This window comes from Cherax quadricarinatus, chromosome 8 (genome assembly GCF_038502225.1).
Source record: "Cherax quadricarinatus isolate ZL_2023a chromosome 8, ASM3850222v1, whole genome shotgun sequence".
In the NCBI taxonomy this organism is placed as follows: Eukaryota; Metazoa; Arthropoda; class Malacostraca; order Decapoda; family Parastacidae; genus Cherax; species Cherax quadricarinatus.
In genome coordinates this window covers 39,431,357-39,451,749 of record NC_091299.1, presented here as the reverse complement: position 1 = coordinate 39,451,749, position 20,393 = coordinate 39,431,357, and the positions used below count along the sequence as shown (strand labels likewise).

At 42.4% G+C, this 20,393-nt stretch overlaps 1 protein-coding gene across 1 annotated transcript in view; it reads right to left on the bottom strand.

The window, feature by feature from the left end:
• The window catches only part of LOC128685266 (uncharacterized), a 245,819-nt gene that overhangs the window by 169,551 nt on the left and 55,875 nt on the right, over positions 1–20,393 (bottom strand). The window contains exons 6-7 of the mRNA XM_070083031.1: positions 10,226–10,320; positions 3,823–3,910 (exon numbers count right to left, since the gene is read on the bottom strand). Coding sequence (XP_069939132.1) covers positions 3,823–3,910; positions 10,226–10,320 — 183 coding nt within the window. The remainder of the gene's footprint in view (positions 1–3,822; positions 3,911–10,225; positions 10,321–20,393) is intronic.

Genomic DNA, 20,393 nt, shown 5'->3' with positions numbered 1-20,393 from the left:
CTAACAACAATATTCAATACATCTATCGAAACAGGGAGATTGCCTGAGGCATGGAAGACAGCAAATGTAGTCCCAATCTTTAAAAAAGGAGACAGACATGAAGCATTAAACTACAGACCAGTGTCACTGACATGTATAGTATGCAAAATCATGGAGAAGATTATCAGGAGAAGAGTGGTGGAACACCTAGAAAGCAACGATCTCATCAACAGCAGCCAACATGGTTTCAGGGACTGGAAATCCTGTGTCACAAACCTACTGGAGTTCTATGACATGGTGACAGCAGTAAGACAAGAGAGAGAGGGGTGGGCGGATTGCATTTTCTTGGACTGCAAGAAGGCGTTTGACACAGTTCCACACAAGAGATTGGTGCAAAAACTGGAGGACCAAGCAGGGATAACAGGGAAGGCACTACAATGGATCAGGGAATACTTGTCAGGAAGACAGCAGCGAGTCATGGTACGTGGCGAGGTGTCAGAGTGGGCACCTGTGACCAGCGGGGTCCCACAGGGGTCAGTCCTAGGACCAGTGCTGTTTCTGGTATTTGTGAACGACATGACGGAAGGAATAGACTCTGAGGTGTCCCTGTTTGCAGATGACGTGAAGTTGATGAGAAGAATTCACTCGATCGAAGACCAGGCAGAACTACAAAGGGATCTGGACAGGCTGCAGACCTGGTCCAGCAATTGGCTCCTGGAGTTCAATCCCACCAAGTGCAAAGTCATGAAGATTGGGGAAGGGCAAAGAAGACCGCAGACGGAGTACAGTCTAGGGGGCCAGAGACTACAAACCTCACTCAAGGAAAAAGATCTTGGGGTGAGTATAACACCAGGCACATCTCCTGAAGCGCACATCAACCAAATAACTGCTGCAGCATATGGGCGCCTAGCAAACCTCAGAACAGCATTCCGACATCTTAATAAGGAATCATTCAGGACCCTTTACACCGTGTACCTTAGGCCCATATTGGAGCATGCGGCACCAGTTTGGAACCCACACCTAGCCAAGCACGTAAAGAAACTAGAGAAAGTGCAAAGGTTTGCAACAAGACTAGTCCCAGAGCTAAGAGGTATGTCCTACGAGGAGAGGTTAAGGGAAATCAACCTGACGACACTGGAGGACAGGAGAGATAGGGGGGACATGATAACGACATACAAAATACTGAGAGGAATTGACAAGGTAGACAAAGACATGATATTCCAGAGATTGGACACAGTAACAAGGGGACACAGTTGGAAGCTGAAGACACAGAGGAATCACAGGGATGTTAGGAAGTATTTCTTCAGCCACAGAGTAGTCAGTAAGTGGAATAGTTTGGGAAGCGATGTAGTGGAGGCAGGATCCATACATAGCTTTAAGCAGAGGTATGATAAAGCTCATGGCTCAGGGAGAGTGACCTAGTAGCGATCAGTGAAGAGGCGGGGCCAGGAGCTCGGACTCGACCCCCGCAACCTCAACTAGGTGAGTACAACTAGGTGAGTACACACACACACATTAGCTGCGAGCTAGGACTCGAGCCCAGGAGCTAGGACTCGACCCCTGCAACCTCAACTAGGTGAGTACACACACACACACAAGAGTTGAGAATCGAGGACCAGGAGCTAAGATTCGACCCTTGCAACAATACATAGGTGAACCCATACACACAAAATGTAGACAGCCATTTCTGTCTTCTAGTTTCATATTCCGCAGCACTCCGGTGCTGCCCTCTCTAGGCCTACCCAGGTCTGTGGGATGCTGGGCTTACTCGCTCTCACTTCACGGCCTACTACTCGAGAGGTACAAGTGCTCATCTCCACGGATTGGCTATCGGTCATTCCCTCACTCTGGCGACACCTTTCACTCAGTCAAAAAGTGCCACTCCTCTCTCCCTCACGGCCATGGCCCTCCCGGGCCATGGTCACAAACACACAAGCCTGTGTACCCACCACGACTTTGCAAATAAAGTAAGAAGCCTTTGAAGACCTATCATTTACTTCCCGCTACCAAGACATCACCCAACAAACTGGTAATAAAAAGAGGCGGGGCCAGGAGCAATGACTAGACCTTTGCAATTACAGTTATGTGAGAACAAGGTGAGTACACACACACACACACACTTAAAAATAAAGGCATCCCAAAAGGCAACCCATAAAGATAACGAAAACAGGGATGGTTAATCTATGAAGGAAACATAAACTGAAAGGCTCAAGTACACAATGGAACTAGAGTGCGAAAAAAGTCTGAAAATGTTTTTGCAACACAGTAGTGAAGATATCTACATAGAGAAAGAAGTGGGAGCCACGAGCTGTAGCTGGTGATGCAAACATGCAAACATGCAAACCCTGACAGAGGAACTGGAAATACTGGAGCAGGATAGTGATGAGAACTGATAGGAGCCAGGTTCTAGGAACAGGAACATTAGCAGACAGTGAGGTGACTGAACGAGGAGTACTAGCTAAGAAGTCTCTTGCAGATATGATATTAAGCCATCTGGATGTCTGGGAGACGATAAAGGAACAAAAGAGATGCTTAAATCGGGTCCAGAGATTTAGAGGGAAAGGAAATAGGAAGAGAGGGAGAGGTCGCTTGTCATTCAGACTTCGTGAGGTGAAAGGGAGGACCTACAATGAAAGAAGACAGGGGGAGGGAGTAAAAGAGATTGAGAGTATCATCATGATAACAGGAGAGAACACAACCCGGTTGTCAAATTTTCAGAGACTATAGGAGGTATATGATAGAAAAGAAACACCCAGTCAAATTAATATTCAAGACAGAAATCGTATGAAACAAGATCCTGTAGCAGAAACCACTGTTAAAGGGCTACCAAAAATATCAGGGAGTATACTTCAACCACGACAGAACACAAAAAGAACAATAACAACTGAGAAAATAAGAAGTTGCCAGAGGAAGGAACGGGAAACAACCATCCACAGAACTACACAAAGAATCCTCTCAACCATGCCACCTCATGCCAAACACAATAGCCCACCAGCACTACCACCAACCCAGCAGGCTCCCATAATATCCAACCCTGCCTTCCACATCCTTAGGCAGCATAATAAAAAGTTTGCAACAAGACCAGCCCCAGAGCTAAGGGATATGTCCTACGAGGTGAAGTTAAGGGAACAACCTGACCACACTGGAGGACAGGAGGGATTGGGAGAACATGATAACGATGTATAAAATACTGAAAGGAATTGACAAGGTAGACAGAGCCAGAATGTTTCACAGATGAGACACAGGAACAAGGCGACACAACTGGATGTTAAAAGCTCAGATGAGTCAAAGGAATGTTATGAAGTATTTTTTTATACTTAGAGTTGTCAGGAAATGGAGCAATCTGGAGAGTGAAGTAATGGAGGCAGGATCCATACATGGCTTTCAGAAGAATTACGCTAAACATATATATATAATTCTGAAGGTATTTGATAAAGTAGGAAAAAAATCCTCTAGTCCCTGCAACAAGGATAACGACAAATCACAGCTACAAATTAACGAAAAAGTGGAGTGGAAAGTATAGTAGAAATTTTTTATTCTCAAATAGAGTGGTTGCTCAGTGGAATGCACTGAAGAAGGAATTAGGAAGTGTTGCAACGAATGAAATTTTAAAATAATTATAAAATGAAGAGAGTACTGCAGATGGGACTCCAACAGCATAGGTCTTCTTCTGTACCTGCAAACAGGTAACTGCATATAGGTAATTACACACACACACACACACACACACACACACACACACACACACACACACACACACACACACACACACACACACACACACACACAAAGAAGAAAATCCGGTAACATATTCTCTACAACACACTGCGTAATATACCCTACCATCGTCGCACGTCTGGGACCGGACCCAAACCATCACGGACGTGAGGTCACTATTTCCCCATTGAGGTCTATCACCCGTCAACAAGTTCTGCCAGAGAAACAATCAGGAAAATGTAAGTTAATTTATTTTTATTGACAATATGCATATGGTGTTGTTGGTTGATTTATTAGGGTTTAAGATTATTGACTACACAAGGGTCATTAAGGCTTTGATTCTTTAACTACAATTCTAACAATAAACGTAATTTTTAGGAATACAAACACACACACACATATATAATATATATATATATATATATATATATATATATATATATATATATATATATATATATATATATATATATATATATATATGTCGTGCCGAATATGTAAAACTGGTCAATTAGCAAGAACTCATTTAAAATTAAGTCCTTTCTAAAATTTTCTCTTATACGTTTAAAGATATATTTTTTCATTAATGTTAATGTAAAATATTTTAATTTTGCACCAAAAGAATCTTAGAAAACTTATCTAATCTTATTATAACAAGTGCATCTATATATATATATATATATATATATATATATATATATATATATATATATATATATATATATATATATATATATATATATATATATATAATGTATACATATATCAACGAAATCACGAAACTATTTATTTTAATTCATTTACCAAACTGCTGCTGGCCAGGACTGTGCACTACGGACGCTATGGCTGTGTGGTAAAGGTGATACGTATGTTGTGTTGTCTCTTGAGGCGGTACAACGTTCGCAGGGTCGAGTCCTGGCCTGCCGCACTTTGGTAAATGAATTAAAATCACTTGTTTCGTGATTTCATATACAAATATATATATATATATATATATATATATATATATATATATATATATATATATATATATATATATATATATATATATATATATATATATATATATATATATAACAACACTGTGATTAGCCGAGGACTCGAACACATGTCGGTTTTAATACTGAGGTTTTAATACTTAGTGCTGCGTCATTGACGCTTAATCACACCCTGCAGCCATGTAGGAAGACTCACACAAATTCTTGAGGGTTTGGAGAGGTATATTATTCCATGCCTCATGTAGAGCAGCCTCCAGCTCAGGGATGGAACTGATACCCTTGCCCAATAAACTTTGTTTCACTACTGACCAGAGGTTCTCAATAAGGTTTAGGTCTGGGAAATTGCCTGGCCAGTCATTAAAGAACCTCACTTCACAGTCCTTAATTAAACCACTGAACTACAGATTAGGCGGTATGGCACGGTGCACCGTCCTGCATAGAAACTGTAGCCCCACACTTGTCAAATGCCTTAGGTAAATTGTCACACAATAACTCCAGGTAATTATACCAGTTCATACACTGTTTTTTGGGAAGCACCGTGAGATCACCAACACTCTGAGCACTGAAACACCCCCAAACCATGAGCGAGTCTGGGTGTTTGGTGGTCTCACAGGTGTAGCTTGGGTCTAGCGGGTCTCTACCTCTGGGCCAGTACACATGTCCCTCAAGGTTACAGGTGACGGTGATGGTTGCTTTATCACTCCAAAGTACTTCAGACTACTATTGAGGATTCCAGTGAAAATATTTCTTTGCATAATCCATCCTACGTTTCTTCTGTGGCTTAGAGAGGAGCGGTTTCTTAACCTGGCATTGACTACTATAGCTCAGTTCTGACACACGTCTGTTAACAGTTCTTACAGACACCTCTGAGAGAAGATGTGGGTTCTTTTCTTTCAGTTATCTTTTCTTTCATTTCTTTAACACAGTTAAGGTGGAAACAGATGAACAGATGTCTTCTTCGAGGGGCCCTGCCGAGGTTTGGCAGACGGTTAATGGACACCGCCACCAGCCTTGAAATGCTGCACCCAGTTCCTCACTGAACGCTCACACACACCAACAATCTCTCCATTGTTTCTTTCGTCTGGTGCCCAGCTTTGTGAAGCCCTATGATTTGAGCTATAGTTTCAGGTGTTAAAGACTTCCTTTTACCCATAATCAAACATGTATAGCCCCCAAAACCCAAGGGAACACAAGATAAAAGATGAGGCAGAGGTGAGATAAAGTGCAACACTTCCTCTCGCCACAGAAGCCACGCGAGCACATTGTGGAGAGTTGTGGCAGGCCATGACGTCATGCTAACGGCTGCTACCCGGCATAATGCACTGACGAAAAGAGACCCCTATTTGGTAGGCCTTTGATTTTCGTCACGCCATTATGCCGGGGCGCTCACCCGGCATAATGTCGTGACTAGCACTGTATATATGGAGTATGGAGTACCTTGGCCTCGGAGAAGTAAATCTAGGAAGGGTCTAGAGACCCTTTCTAGAATCTACCTAAGCACTAGTCTTGTCCTACCACCCTGTATATGCAGATATATGCATAATAACCACTGGGAAAGAATAGTGAAATTCCAAGCACTTTCCTGACTTCTCACATTATCAAGGAACTATAAAGATAGTACATCAAAGGAAGGCATATAAAGGGTCGGGGCTACACCTCACCGTCACAGCCCGCAACAAGCAACACTTGACACGTGACAACACCCGACTCATAAGAAAGGAGGAGTACTGCAGAAGTCCAGTTGGCCCACACTAGGTAGGTCCTTCGCAAAACATCCCACTAACAAAATATTTGCCCAACCCTAGTACTCTAACCAAGAATTAAGATTTATTTGTTTAATGTATTATTAAATTCCCAAATTTTATTAATTATAAATGATTCATTTATAATTAATAAATTTTGGGAAGAATTTAATAATACATTAAACAAATGATTCATTTATAATTAATAAAATTTGGGAAGAATTTAATAATACATTAAACAAATAATAAATCTTAATTCTTGGTTAGAGTACTATGCTTTGGCAAATATTTTGTTAGTGGGAAGTATCGTGAAGGACCTGCCTAATATGGGCCACAGGCCTGCTGCAGTATTCCTCCTTTCTTATGAGTCGGGTGTCGTTGCGCGTCAAATGTTGCTACTTTGTTGCGGGATGTGATGCTGAGGTGTAGTCTCGACCCTTTACATGCGTTCTTTGATGTATTGTTTTTATAGTCCCTTGATAATGTGAGAAGTCATGAAAGTGCTTGGAATCTCACTATTCTTTCACAGTGGTTAGTTTGCATATTCTGATATCGCCTGTTTACTGTGATCTTATTGCATGCATTATATATATATATATATATATATATATATATATATATATATATATATATATATATATATATATATATATATATATATATATATATGTATAGGTGAGGGATTATTTATTTAAATGGTACAAACATTAATACAGTAGTACAATATATCAAAGATTATGAATCTACTCCAGCTGCTCTGAAGCTGGATGCGAGCCAGGTATGCAGCAAGCATTTCCCTTCTGGATGGCCACACTAAGGCGCTGGAACATTAAAGTTTCAGCCCTTGGGTCCCTATTAGAGTCAATGAGTCCCAGTTCTTTGAAGAATGTGTTGCATTCTTTCCCCGTGATCCCAGGATCTCCGATCCAACTGAGACAAATTGATGCTGATGATTATTTCTCTATTCATGGTGATCTTGTACTCCTCTCTGTGATCCAAAGCACCTCCCTGTTGCCCAACGCTGTAGTGGATGTAGGTGAGAGGGTTCGTGGCCAAAATTATTTCATTCTGGCTTGTCTCACAGAACGATCCATACCAGGGTGTGCAACACCTGGTTCATCGTGAACTAGCTGTAGAGCTACATTCAATAGTGACTGTGAAATTACTAACTGGTATACCCTTCTGCTAGGAGTACCCAACTCGGCTGTTCGATACAGTAATTCTTGACTCATTGCAAAGTCACTAATGGATGCTGGTGGCTTCACAGTCTGAATACGATCTTCCTGGACCAGGAATCGAATCACACTAGCCCACAAGGGATCTGTTCTTTCTTACTGGAGGAATGAACGAACTCGGTGGAGTGGATGACTCTCCCTGGTAGAAAAGTCAAACTATAATGCAATCTGAGCAAGAGAGAACAGATCTACTATCACTCATTGCAAGCACAGGGGAAAAGAAATGTCAATGGTCCAAATTCAATCCAGGTGTATCCCACCACGAGTGAACCATGGGAAAGAGTTGCCATAATTCTGTTAACCAATTTTCAATGTTCCCTCCAAGGTAACAAGCATCTGTGTGTTATGGTAGATCATTTCACAAGATATTGTGAGTTAGTTCCTATTGCAGATAGGACTGCTGAGACAGTAGCTAAAGCATTTAAAGAACGCATTATCTGCAGGCATACCACCCCTAAGTCCCTAGGAACAGATAATGGAGGTGAATTCTGAAATGAGATCCTTGAAAATTTGTGTACCTTGTACAAGATCTCTAAATCCACCATTGTTCCTCATCATCCTCCCAGCAATGGGTTAGTGGAACTAACCAATAAGAGAGTACTTGATATCTTGAGAGCCACTATCAATCCTAACAGTGAAACCTGAGATGAAGTTATACCTAATGTTCAATGTGCCATAAATTCTGCTTACAATGCTTCAGTAGGTGACACTCCACATTATGTATTGTATGGTGTAGACAAGCGTTTGTATTATGAGTTATATTCTGCACCGAAACCCAATTACAACCCTGATGATTTCATAGCAACTCGTACCAGCTTAGCTCAAAGTGTTTTTAGAAGAATCCGTGAGATACTTCGTAAGTCAACAGCAGAATTTACAAGAGTAACTAATAGCCGTGCTAAGCCAACCAAAGTTAAAGTGGGTTCGAGAGTAATACTGACTACAACAAAACATCTGCAATGCCTAAGCTCGATCAAAAGTTTGTTGGTCCTTATCGAGTAGTTGAACATATCAATGGCAATAAGTATAAAGTTAGAGAAATTAGTACTGGTCAGTATAAGGAATTGCATTTAGATCATATAAAGTTAGTATGCGATGTTGAGGATGATATTTCTACCCAGACTAGTGTGACAGATGCTGACAATCCTCCTGACTTTGTACCCTCTACCTCTAACACTCAGCCAGACGATCAACCTGAATGTTATTATTCCTTGCATACACAAGTAATGAGAAACCCCCAAGTACCTTTTGTAGATACTTGTTCAGATCTCCCTCAGTCAAGGCATGTGTTAGCCATTGCAAAAGAATTCGATCCTCCCAGAAATGATAACCATTCTGCATATGTAAATTTTACTCTCGTAGAGTTGGGTTTAAATGTACATAGTCTGTATAACTAGATGATCAAGTTGAATGAACGTGTCAACTGTGTGTTTTATTATTAGCTGATCAGTTGTTAGAAATATTTTTGTGTTCCCGTTCCCTCCGAATTCTGAGATTTAGCAGTAATGATCTGTGCGCACCAGGTCTGTCTTTGCTGTTAATTACTTTCACCTTTGTAAATATATATTCTTCCTCAGAATCTGTAGAGTGCATGAATACAGATCGATTGATCAATTCCATCTTTTATTATACTATGATTTGTTCTTCTAATTTGTAATGCATTACGATATCATCCATTAGTTCTAAGTTACATATGTCTTTGCTATTGTATAGAATCAGCCCAGAGCCACCTGCCTGTTCAGCCTATAGCATAATTGTATGTCGAGACGACATATGTAACATGGCTGAGCTGTTAGCATAGTTGCTGATCCCCTGTATATGTATATGTTATCTGAGTATCATAGTACCATCCATATGTTTTACATAGCTGACCCATTTTGCTAGGCCCAGTGGCTAGCATGTGTGGCGTCACGTGATGACACATGTGAGCGTGATACGCTGCCTCTTCCTCAGTTCACGCATGAACCTAAAGGCAACAGGACAGGCTAGGCTGGGCTCCCCTCTCACACTCTGCTAATATAAATGTTACCACCCAACAACTTGTGTTTATCTCCAACCATCATATCTCCATGAACCCTCTCAACAAACACACAGGTATAGTCCCATGCTAAAAGCTTGTCATTCTTCCAAGGATACATTGTGATCCCATCGAGGCGGTTTGCAGGATTGTGAATATTGCTAGCTGCTAAGAATCGCGGCCTTCTCTCAGGCATAATCTCGTGACCTAGCACATGACCAGATGTTCTAGGGCACGAACTGGTGACTTATGGCGTGACCTAGTGACCTGCCAAGTTAATGCATGACCTGGGATGCGAATTAGTGTTCTAATATATGAGCTGATATCCCAGGGCATAATCTTGTGATCCATGGTGTGACTCGGTGACTGAAGGCTTAACCTGATGACTTATGGCATTGCTTGTTGCCTTAAGACATAACCTGGTTAATTGGTGAACTAGGGCATGATATGGAGACATAGAGCATGTCTTGATGTGACCCAGGAATTGATTTTGATTGACCCAGGTAGTGGCCTAGTGTGACACAGGTTGTAACTTACATTTGATGTATCGCCTGGGTTACCCCACCAACAAAAGTCAGGGCTGCTGCCATAGGCACAGAACGCTCGACCAACACTTCCAGTCAGATAATCTCCTGTAAAGGAATAACAGCACAGTTACGACCGCATTTCTTACTGCTGCTGCTGCTACTACTACTACTATTACTACTACTACTAATATTACTAGTACTACTACAGCTAATACTATTTATACTAATTCTACTAGTACTATGGACTAAAATCACATTGGTATTAAAAGAGGATAACATCAAAGCAGCATTCTATAACAGATGGGAAAATAAAAAGTCTGGGCTGGATGGTGCTATCACCCTTGGTGCAGATAATGTCCTGGCTGACAGTAACTGTATGACTGGAGGTGCTGGCCATGTAGTCAGGAACTGTAAGGCTGGAGGTTCTGTCCTGGTAGACAGTAACTGTGAGGCTGGAGGTGCTGTCCTGGTAGACAGTAACTGTGAGGCTGGAGGTGCTGTCCTGGTAGACAGTAACTGTATGCATGGTGAAATGCATATTAGTGGCCTCGAGGGAGACAGGAGCTGTAGTGGGGAAACAAGTGTAGTCAAGGACAAGATAAAACCAATATTACAAACTAGTAATACCACAGGAGATAGCAAACAAGGAGACTCCACAAGTAATAGTGAGGATATATTACCAGAAACAACTGGTGAGAGCTCCATTGTTAGTACTAGTGAGGATAGGAATGAGACAGGAAAACATGCACCAACAGGGAATACAGCCACAAAAATCCAAGGCAAACAGAAACCAAGCCTGTGCACATATCATGCACTTGGTATCTGCAGACATGGGATATCTGGAAAAACAGATGGGACGTGCAACTTTGACCACCCTAGAAAATGTCGTGCCCATGTGACAACAGGGAAATGCAAACTCCCTTCCTGTAAGCTTTTTCACCCTGAAATGTGTCCCTCTTCAGTACAGGAAAGACAGTGCTGTAACTTATATTGCCAGGCACACCATCTAAAGGGGACAAAAAGATACAAAACATCCAGACCGTGGAAAAACCTGGGTAGCCACAGCCACTCAAGAGGGAAAGGTTTTTTAGTGCCAGGAAGGAAAAAAAAAACTGGCAGGAAATGGCAGAAATCGTACACCAAATCCAGTTATTTATGGAGTGGAATCACACTCGATGGCCTCCACTCCAAACCAACAGATACAGATATTAGTGCCGGAAAAAAAGTCCCCTCCAGTACCACCAATACCACCAATCCAATGACATTCTTCTTTGGAAATATACAAGGTCTAAAGCCAGCAACGAACAACAAAATACCTTTCATCCGTGGACTGCTTGCAGAGGCAAATGCAATGTTCACGGCTTTCACAGAGACCCGCATAAAGGAGCACTTGGACAACGAAATATAGATTCAAGGTTACAACCTATACAGATGCGACAGAGTGAACAGGCAAAAGGAGGGGGAGGGGATTGGCCTGTATATCGCAGTCACTTATTTGCACAGAACTGCTTAATGCCTCAAATGTAGTTGAAGTTTTAGCAGTAAAGATCGAGAACCAAAATCTAGTCATTGTGATAGTCTACAAGCTTCCGGATACAACGTCCCAACAATTCCAGGAACAGCTGTTGAAAATTGACCACTGTCTGGAAAACCTTCCAGCTCCTGCCCCCAACGTCTTGCTCCTGGGGAATTTCAACTTAAGGCACCTAAAATGGAGAAATATAGCAAATAATGTTGTTGCAGTGATAACACCAGGAGGCAGCTCAGATAAGAACTCACACACACACGAGCTTTTAAATCTCTGCACAAAATTCAACTTAAACCAGCAAATAATAGAGCCTACTAGATTGGAAAATACACTGGACCTCATCTTCACTAACAATGATGAACTGATACGAAATGTCACCATATCAAAAACAGTATACTCGGATCACAACATAATCGAGGTTCAGACATGTATGCGCGGAACCCCAGACTGACAAAATAGGACCAGTCACGAGGGAGCCTTCACCAAATTTAACTTCAATAACAAGAACATAAAGTGGGACCAAGTAAACCAAGTCCTAAATGATATAAACTGGGAAGATAGACTAAGCAACACAGACCCCAACTTATGCCTAGAACAGGTTAACTCTGTGGCACTCGATGTATGCTCCTCTTTAAGAAAAAAGAGGAGTAGATGTAAAATAGAAAGAGACAGGCGCTTCCTTTACAGGCGACGGAAAAGAATAACAGCGGCTAAAAGAGGCCAATATATCTGCAATGCGTAGGGAGACACTGATCAGAGAAATAGCAAACATCGAACTTAAGCTAAAGGAATCTTATAGGAGTCAGGAATCGAGGGAAGAACTAAAGGCCATAAACGAAATCGAAAGAAACCCAAATCAAAGTCGAGAACAACATCCAGTATTGGGCCCCTACTTAAACAAGATGAGTCCTACACAGAAAACAGCAAGGAAATGAGTGAGCTACTCAAGTCCCAATATGACTCAGTTTTTAGCAAGCCGCTGACCAGACTGAGAGTCGAAGATGTAAATGAATTTTTTTATGAGAGAGCCACAGAATTTGGTAAACACAAGCCTATCTGATGTTATCCTGACACCAAATGACTTCGAACAGGCGATAAATGACATGTCCATGCATTCTGCCCCAGGGCCAGACTCATGGAACTGCGTGTTCATCAAGAACTGCAAGAAGCCCCTATCACATGCTTTTAACATCCTATGGAGAGGGAGCATGGAGACTGGGGGCGTCCCGCAGTTACTAAAAACAACAGATATAGCCTCACTCCACAAAGGGAGGGAGCCTAAGAAGCAAGATCGCCACCCATCTAGATACCCATCAATTACACAACCCAGGGCAACATGGGTTTAGAGCAAGTCGCTCCCGTCTGTCCGAACTACTGGATCACTACGACAAGGTCCTAGATGCACTAGAAAACAAAAAGAATGCAGATGTAATATACACAGATTTTGCAAAAGCCTTCGACAAGTTTGACCATATCGTAATAGCGCACAAAATGCGTGCTAAAGGAATAACAAGAAAAGTTGATAGATGGATCTATAACTTCCTCACAAATAGAACACAAAGAGTAGTAGTCAACAGAGTCAAGTTTGAGGCGGCTATGGTGAAAAGCTCTGTTCCGCAAGGCACAGTACTCGCTCCCATCTTGTTCCTCATCCTCATTTCTGACACAGACAAGGATGTAAGCCACAGCACCGTGTCTTCCTTAGCAGATGACACCCGAATCTGCATGACAGTGTCTTCCATTGCAGACACTGCAAGGCTCCAGGCGGACATCAACCAAATCTTTCAATGGGCTGCAGAAAACAATATGAAGTTCAACGATGAGAAATTTCATTTACTCCGATATGGTAAACATGAGGAAATTAAAACTTTATCAGAGTATAAAACAAATTCCGGCCACACAATAGAGCCAAAAACTAACGTCAAAGGCCAGGGAGTGATCATGTCGGAGGATCTCATCTACAAGAACCAAAACATTGTATCAATCGCATCTGCTAGAAAAATGATAGGATGAACAATGAGAGCCTTCAAAACTAGGGATACCAAGCCCATGATGACACTCTTCAGGTCGCTTGTTCTATCTAGGCTGGAATATTGCTGCACACTAACAGCACCTTTCAAGGCAGGTGAAATTGCTGACCTAGAAAATGTACAGAGAACCTTCACGGCGCGCATAACGGAGATAAAACACCTCAATTACTGGGAGCGCTTGAAGTTCCTGAACCTGTACTCCCTGGAACGCAGGCGGGAGAGATGCATGATTATATACACCTGGAAAATCCTAGAGGGACTAGTACCGAACTTGCACACGAAAATAATTCTCTACGAAAGCAAAAGACTCGGCAGACGATGCAACATCCCCCCAATGAAAAGCAGGGGTGTCACTAGCACGCTAAGAGACAACACAATAAGTGCTAGGAGTCCAAGACCGTTCAACTGCCTCCCAGCATACATAAGGGGGATTACCAATAGACCCCTGCAAGTCTTCAAGCTGGCACTGGACAGGCACCTAAAGTTGGTACCTGACCAGCCGGGCTGTGGCTCGTACGTTGGATTGCGTGCAGCCAGCAGTAACAGCCTGGTTGATCAGGCCCTGATCTACCATGAGGCCTGGTCACAGACCGGGCCGCGGGGGCGTTTACTCCCGAACTCTCTCCAGGTAAACTCCAGGTAAACGGCTACTGCTTCTACTATTAATACTACTATTACTTCTATTATTACTACTACTACTAATATTATCATTATTACCACTACTTCTACTACTACTACTACTACTGCTACTACTTCTTTTTCTTCTACTATTAATGTTACTATTACTACTACTAATACTACTTTTACTTATATTACTACTACTACATCTATTATAACTACTACTGCTACTACTACTACTACTACTACTTTTGCTACTTCTATTGCTATTACTGCTACTGCTACTTCCACTACTTCTATCACTACTACTATTACTTCTACAGCAAGGACTGGGTGGATTGTTTAACAAATCGCTCCTATAACTAAACCCAACATTTGATGGCAGCTGTGTGGCCGAAGAGCCAGAAACGAACATACGTAGATAAGTAGAGAAGCATAGCGGAAATATGAGCATGGCATAGCAGCGACATCCAAATGTGACCAAAGTTGTTATGCAACCTGATAGATCAGGAGGAAAACAATAGTAATCAGGCTGGGGAAGGATGGAGGGGAGCTGACAAGGAATGACCAGAAAGTATGTGAAGAGCCTCAGCACTAGATTCAAGAAGGCATTCTCAGTAGAGACAGAAAGGCTTCCAGCAAACCTAGGTGGTAGTGTATACAGCTGAGGAGGAGGAGGTGGGAGAAACTGCTATGTGAACTAGATTCCTCGAAGGTAGTGGGCCCAGATAACAGCTATTCTTGGGTCCTGAGGGCGCAGAGGCACTGTGTGTGCTCCTGACAATAATCTTTCAACAAATCTATCGAAACAAGGCAACTTTCTGAGAAGTGGAAGACAGCAAATGTAGTTATTTTTAAGTAAAGAGATAGACAGGCAGAAATAAACTGCATATCAGTGTCACTGACATGTATAGAATGTAGTCATGGAAAAGATTATTAGGAGAAGAGTGGTGGAGCTCCTAGAAAGGAAGGGACTCACACGTGACAACCAGCACGGGTTCAGTGATGGGAAATCCTGTGTCACAAACCTACTGGAGTTCTAGGACAACGTAACAGAAGTATGATAGGAGAGAGAGGAGTGGGTAGACTGCATTTTCTTGGACTGTAAGAAGGCTTGTGATACAGTACTGCACAAGAGATTGGTGCAAAAGCTAGAAGAACAGGCAGGAAAAGTAGGGAAAGCACTTTGGTGGATCAGGGAATACCTGACATGAAGGAAATAATGAGTGACGGTACGTACCAAGATGTCAGAGTGAGCACATGTGACGAGAGGGGTTTGTTTCTTGTATATGTGAATGACGTGACGGAACGGATAGATTCGGAGGTAACCCTGTTTACAGACGATGTGAAGCTAATGAAGAGAATTCAATCGGACAAGGATCAAGTAGTACTATAAGAGGATCTGCGCGGGCTGCAAACATGGTCTAACAATTGGGCCCTGAAATTTAACCAGACCAAGTTCAAAGTCATGAAGATTTGGAAAGGTCAAAGAAGACAGCAGACGGAGTACACGCTGGCGGGCCAAAGACTTAAGACCTCACTCATTTCCTGAGTATAATGCCGAGCGCTACTCCTGAGGCGCACATGAACTAAATAACTTCTCTAGTATATGAGCGCCTGGCAAACCTAAGAATAGCGTTTCGACACTTTAGTAAGGAGTCATACATGACACTATACATCATATACGTCAGACCCATATTTGAGTATGCAGCACCAGTATGGCATCAACACATAGTCACTCATGAAATTTGAGAAAGTGCAAAGGTTTGCATTAAGACTAGTCCCGGAGTTAAGGGGCAAGGTCTACAAAGAGAGGTTAAGGGAAATCAACCTGATGAAACTGGAGGACAGGAGGGATAAGGGAGACATGATAACAACATATAAAATTCTGAGAGGAATTCACAAAATGGATAGGGAAAGAATGTTTCAGAGATGACACACAACAACAAGGGGTTATAACTTGAAAACTCAGATGAGTTACAGGGATGTTAGGATGAATTTATTCAGTGATAGAGTGGTCAAGAAGTGGAACAATCTGGAGAGTGAAGTAGTGGAGGCAGGTTCCATACACAGCTTTAAAAAGAAATAAGATAATGCGCTTGGAGCAGGCAGAGAGTCGACCTAGTAGTGACCAGCGAAGAAGCGCAACCGAAGAGCTGTGAATCGAGCCTTGCAACCACAAATAAGTGAGTGCAAATAGGAGAGTACAAATACATACACACAGACACACACACACACCCACCCACCAAAACAAACACACAATGCAAAACAGGTAGTGTCTATCGTCAGGTGCCTTTGATAACTGGTAACTAATTCACGCACACTGTTTACACACACACACACACACACACACACACACACACACACACACACACACACACACACATGCACACAAAACTAAGCGCACTAGAGAATGGAAAAAGTACAGAAGACAAAGGACCCAGGAAAATAAAAAGATTAGCCAAAGAGCCAGATAGATACGAATGGAGGCTCAGTGACAATACGAAAATGACATATCATCGCAACTCAAGTCTAAGCAGAAGCTGCTGTATAGCCTCATCAGGAGGAAAACAACAGTTAAGGGCCTGGTAATCAGGCTGAGGAAGGAAAGCGGGAAGTTCACAAGAAACGACCAAGAGGTATGTGAGGAGCTCAACATGAGATTTAAAAAAGAATTTACATTGGAGGCAGGAAGGATTCCTCGATATCAGAATAAGGAGGTACACCAACAAATGCTGGACGAAATACACACGACCGAGGAAGAAGTGAAGAAGCTGCTATGTGAACTTGATACCTCAGAGGCGATGGGACTGGAAATCTCTCCGTGGGTTTTGAGAGAGGGAGCAGAGATGCTGTGTGTGCCACTAACAATAACCTTCTACACATCCATTGAAACTGGGCAACTACCTAAGGTATAACAGGGAAGGTACTGCAGTGGATCAGGTAATAGCTCTCGGGAAGACATCAGCAAGTCATGGTACGTGGTAAGGTGTCAGAGTGGGCACCTGTGACCAGCGGGGTTCTACAGGGGTCAGTCTTAAGACCGGTGCTCTTTCTTGTAAATGTGAATGGCATGATAGAAGGAATAGACTCAGAAGATAATATGAAGTTGATGATAAGAATTCAATCGGACGAGGACCAGGTGGAACTACAAAGGGATCTGGACAGGCTGCAGGCCTGGTCCAAGAACTGGCTCCTGGAGTTCAACACCACCATGTGCAAAGTCATGAAGATTGGGGAAGGGCAAAGAAGACCGCAGATGGAGTACAGTCTAGGGGGTCAAAGACTACAAACCTCACTCAAGGAAAAGGATCTTTGGGTGATTATAACACCAGGCACATTTCCTGAGGCGCACATCAACCAAATAATAGTGCAGCAAATGGGCGCGTAGCAAACCTAAGAATAGCATTCAGACATCTCAATAAGGAATCGTTCGGGACCCTGTACACCGTGAATGTCAGGTCTATATTGGAGTATGCAGCACCAGTTCGGAACCCACACCTAGCCGAACAATAAAACTAGTCCCGGAGCTAAGGGGCATGTCCTTCTAGGAAAGGTTAAGGGATCTCGACCTCACGACACTGGAGGACAGGATAGATAGAGGTGATTTTACAAGAAATCTTATAGACACATCTCGAACTAAGATTAAAGCAGCATAAATATAGCATTAGAACTGGACAAGATTCTAATGCTCTATTTATTCGTATGAGAGATTTTTGCCATCCAATTGATTTTCAAAAGGCTGGGAAAGTTGTATCAAGCAAATCCATGGTCAACAGGATTATAATTGAATCACATTTCATAAAAAGCAGTTTTGAGAATATGAATATTTCCTTTGGTTCATTTAAATTGGATTTATTTGTAATTAATATAATTTGGGAAGAATTTAATGATACATTAAACATGTAATAAATCTTAATTCTTGGGTAGAGTACTAGGTGTGTTTCACAGAGTCGGGTGTCGTCACGCATGTCTGAGGTGTTGCTATGTTGTGGGATGTGATGGTGAGGTGTAGTCTTGATTCTTTACATGTCTTCCTTTTTACCTGGAGATTACCTGGAGAGAGTTCCGGGGGTCAACGCCCCCGCGGCCCGGTCTGTGACCAAGCCTCCTTAGGTCAGTGTCCCAGGATGCGACCCACACCAGTCGACTAACACCCAGGTACCCATTTTACTGATGGGGAACATAGACAACAGGTGGAAAGAAACACGTCCAATGTTTCTACTCTGGCTGGGAATCGAACCCAGGCCCTCGCCGTGTGAAGCGAGAGCGTTAACCACCAGGCCACCAGAGCCCCTTTGATGTATTGTTTTATACAGTTCCTTCATAAAATGAGAAGTCACGAAAGCTTTTGGAATTTCACTATTCTTTCACAGTGGTTATTTTCCATATTCTCATATTACCCATTTATTGTGATATTATTACACACACACACACACACACACACACACACACTTATATATATATATATATATATATATATATATATATATATATATATATATATATATATATATATATATACATATATATGTATAATAAATGAAGGTACCACCTCTATAACTGGACTGGGGACCCTCATCCTCAGAGAAGACAACGAACGTACCTCAGAGAAAACTCAAGGTTTTCCGCGGAGCTGTTTGAATATTTTCTTCTCCTACCACCCCTTATATTTGATATTCTATGTGAACATTTATTAATAAACAGAATACATTTACAGAAATACATAAACATGAATACAATGGCATAGTGTATCAAAGATTATGAATTTCCCCCAGCTTCTCCGAGGCTCGACGCGAGCAAAGTATGCAGCAAGCATTTCCCCTCTGGATGGCTACGCTGAGGTGCTGGAACATGAAAGTGGCTGCCCTTGGGTCCCTGGTGGTGTCGATAAGTCTGGAACCCAATTCTTTAAGGAAACGTGTTGCATTTTTTCCCCTTGATCCCAAGGTCTCTGATCCCACTGGGACAAATTGATACTGTTGGCTTATGTCCCTGTACTTGCTGATCTTGTACTCCTCCCTGTGGTCAGCAGCCCCTCCCTGTCGCCCCACACTGTGATGGATATAGGTGTCAGCCAGTGTGGACACACAGGTATAATCCCATGCTAAGAGCTTTCCATTCTTCCAATAATAGATGGTGATCCTGTCGGGGCAGTTTGCTGGGTTGTGGGCATTTTTGGCTGCTAGTGATTGGGGCTCCCTCTCGGCTGGGCATCCAGCTGTAGGAAGAGCTCTCTTAATGATATCGTTGACCTCATTGTGTCTTGCATGCCAGCCCTTGGTTTTGGAACAGTTAAGACCATGTAGACCGTATTGGTCTGCTTTCGCTTCGCTGCAAATACACGTATATTCTGTGTGAATTGGGGCGGCAAGGCGCAGAGCCACTGCAATATGGAGGGTCTTAGGGTCGAGTCGGGTTCCCATTGCCGATATGGGAACTGTTTGGAGGAAGTCCCCAGAGTAAGGTGCGCTCACAGCCTGGAGACGGGCAATCTCACTATCTGATGTTGCAGCCCTCAGCATGTTGGCAAGCACCTTTTCAGCGATCGGGCCATTCCAGCTTGACTGTTTGTGAGCCAGTGCTGCACTAGGGTTTGGTGCTGGAGCAGCAAGAGTCTCCCATTCAACGATAGCACTGGCATAGCTAGGGTCTTCTATTCCTGCTGAGTCACTGAGGGTATCAGGAAGAATTTGTCTTATCAACTCGTTTGATGCTATGGAAGAGAATAGGAAAGCTGGTAGAGCAGTCTGGGAGGATCTGCGTACTCCTAACCCTTCTCTTTCTCTCTCTCTCTCTCTCTCTCTCTCTCTCTCTCTCTCTATATATATATATATATATATATATATATATATATATATATATATATATATATATATATATATATATATATATATATATATATATATATATTATTGTGACCACTAACGACTGGTATTGATCAATAACAACACTGCGCTAGCCAAGGACTCGAACCCATGCTGCTTTGGCCTACCTCATGG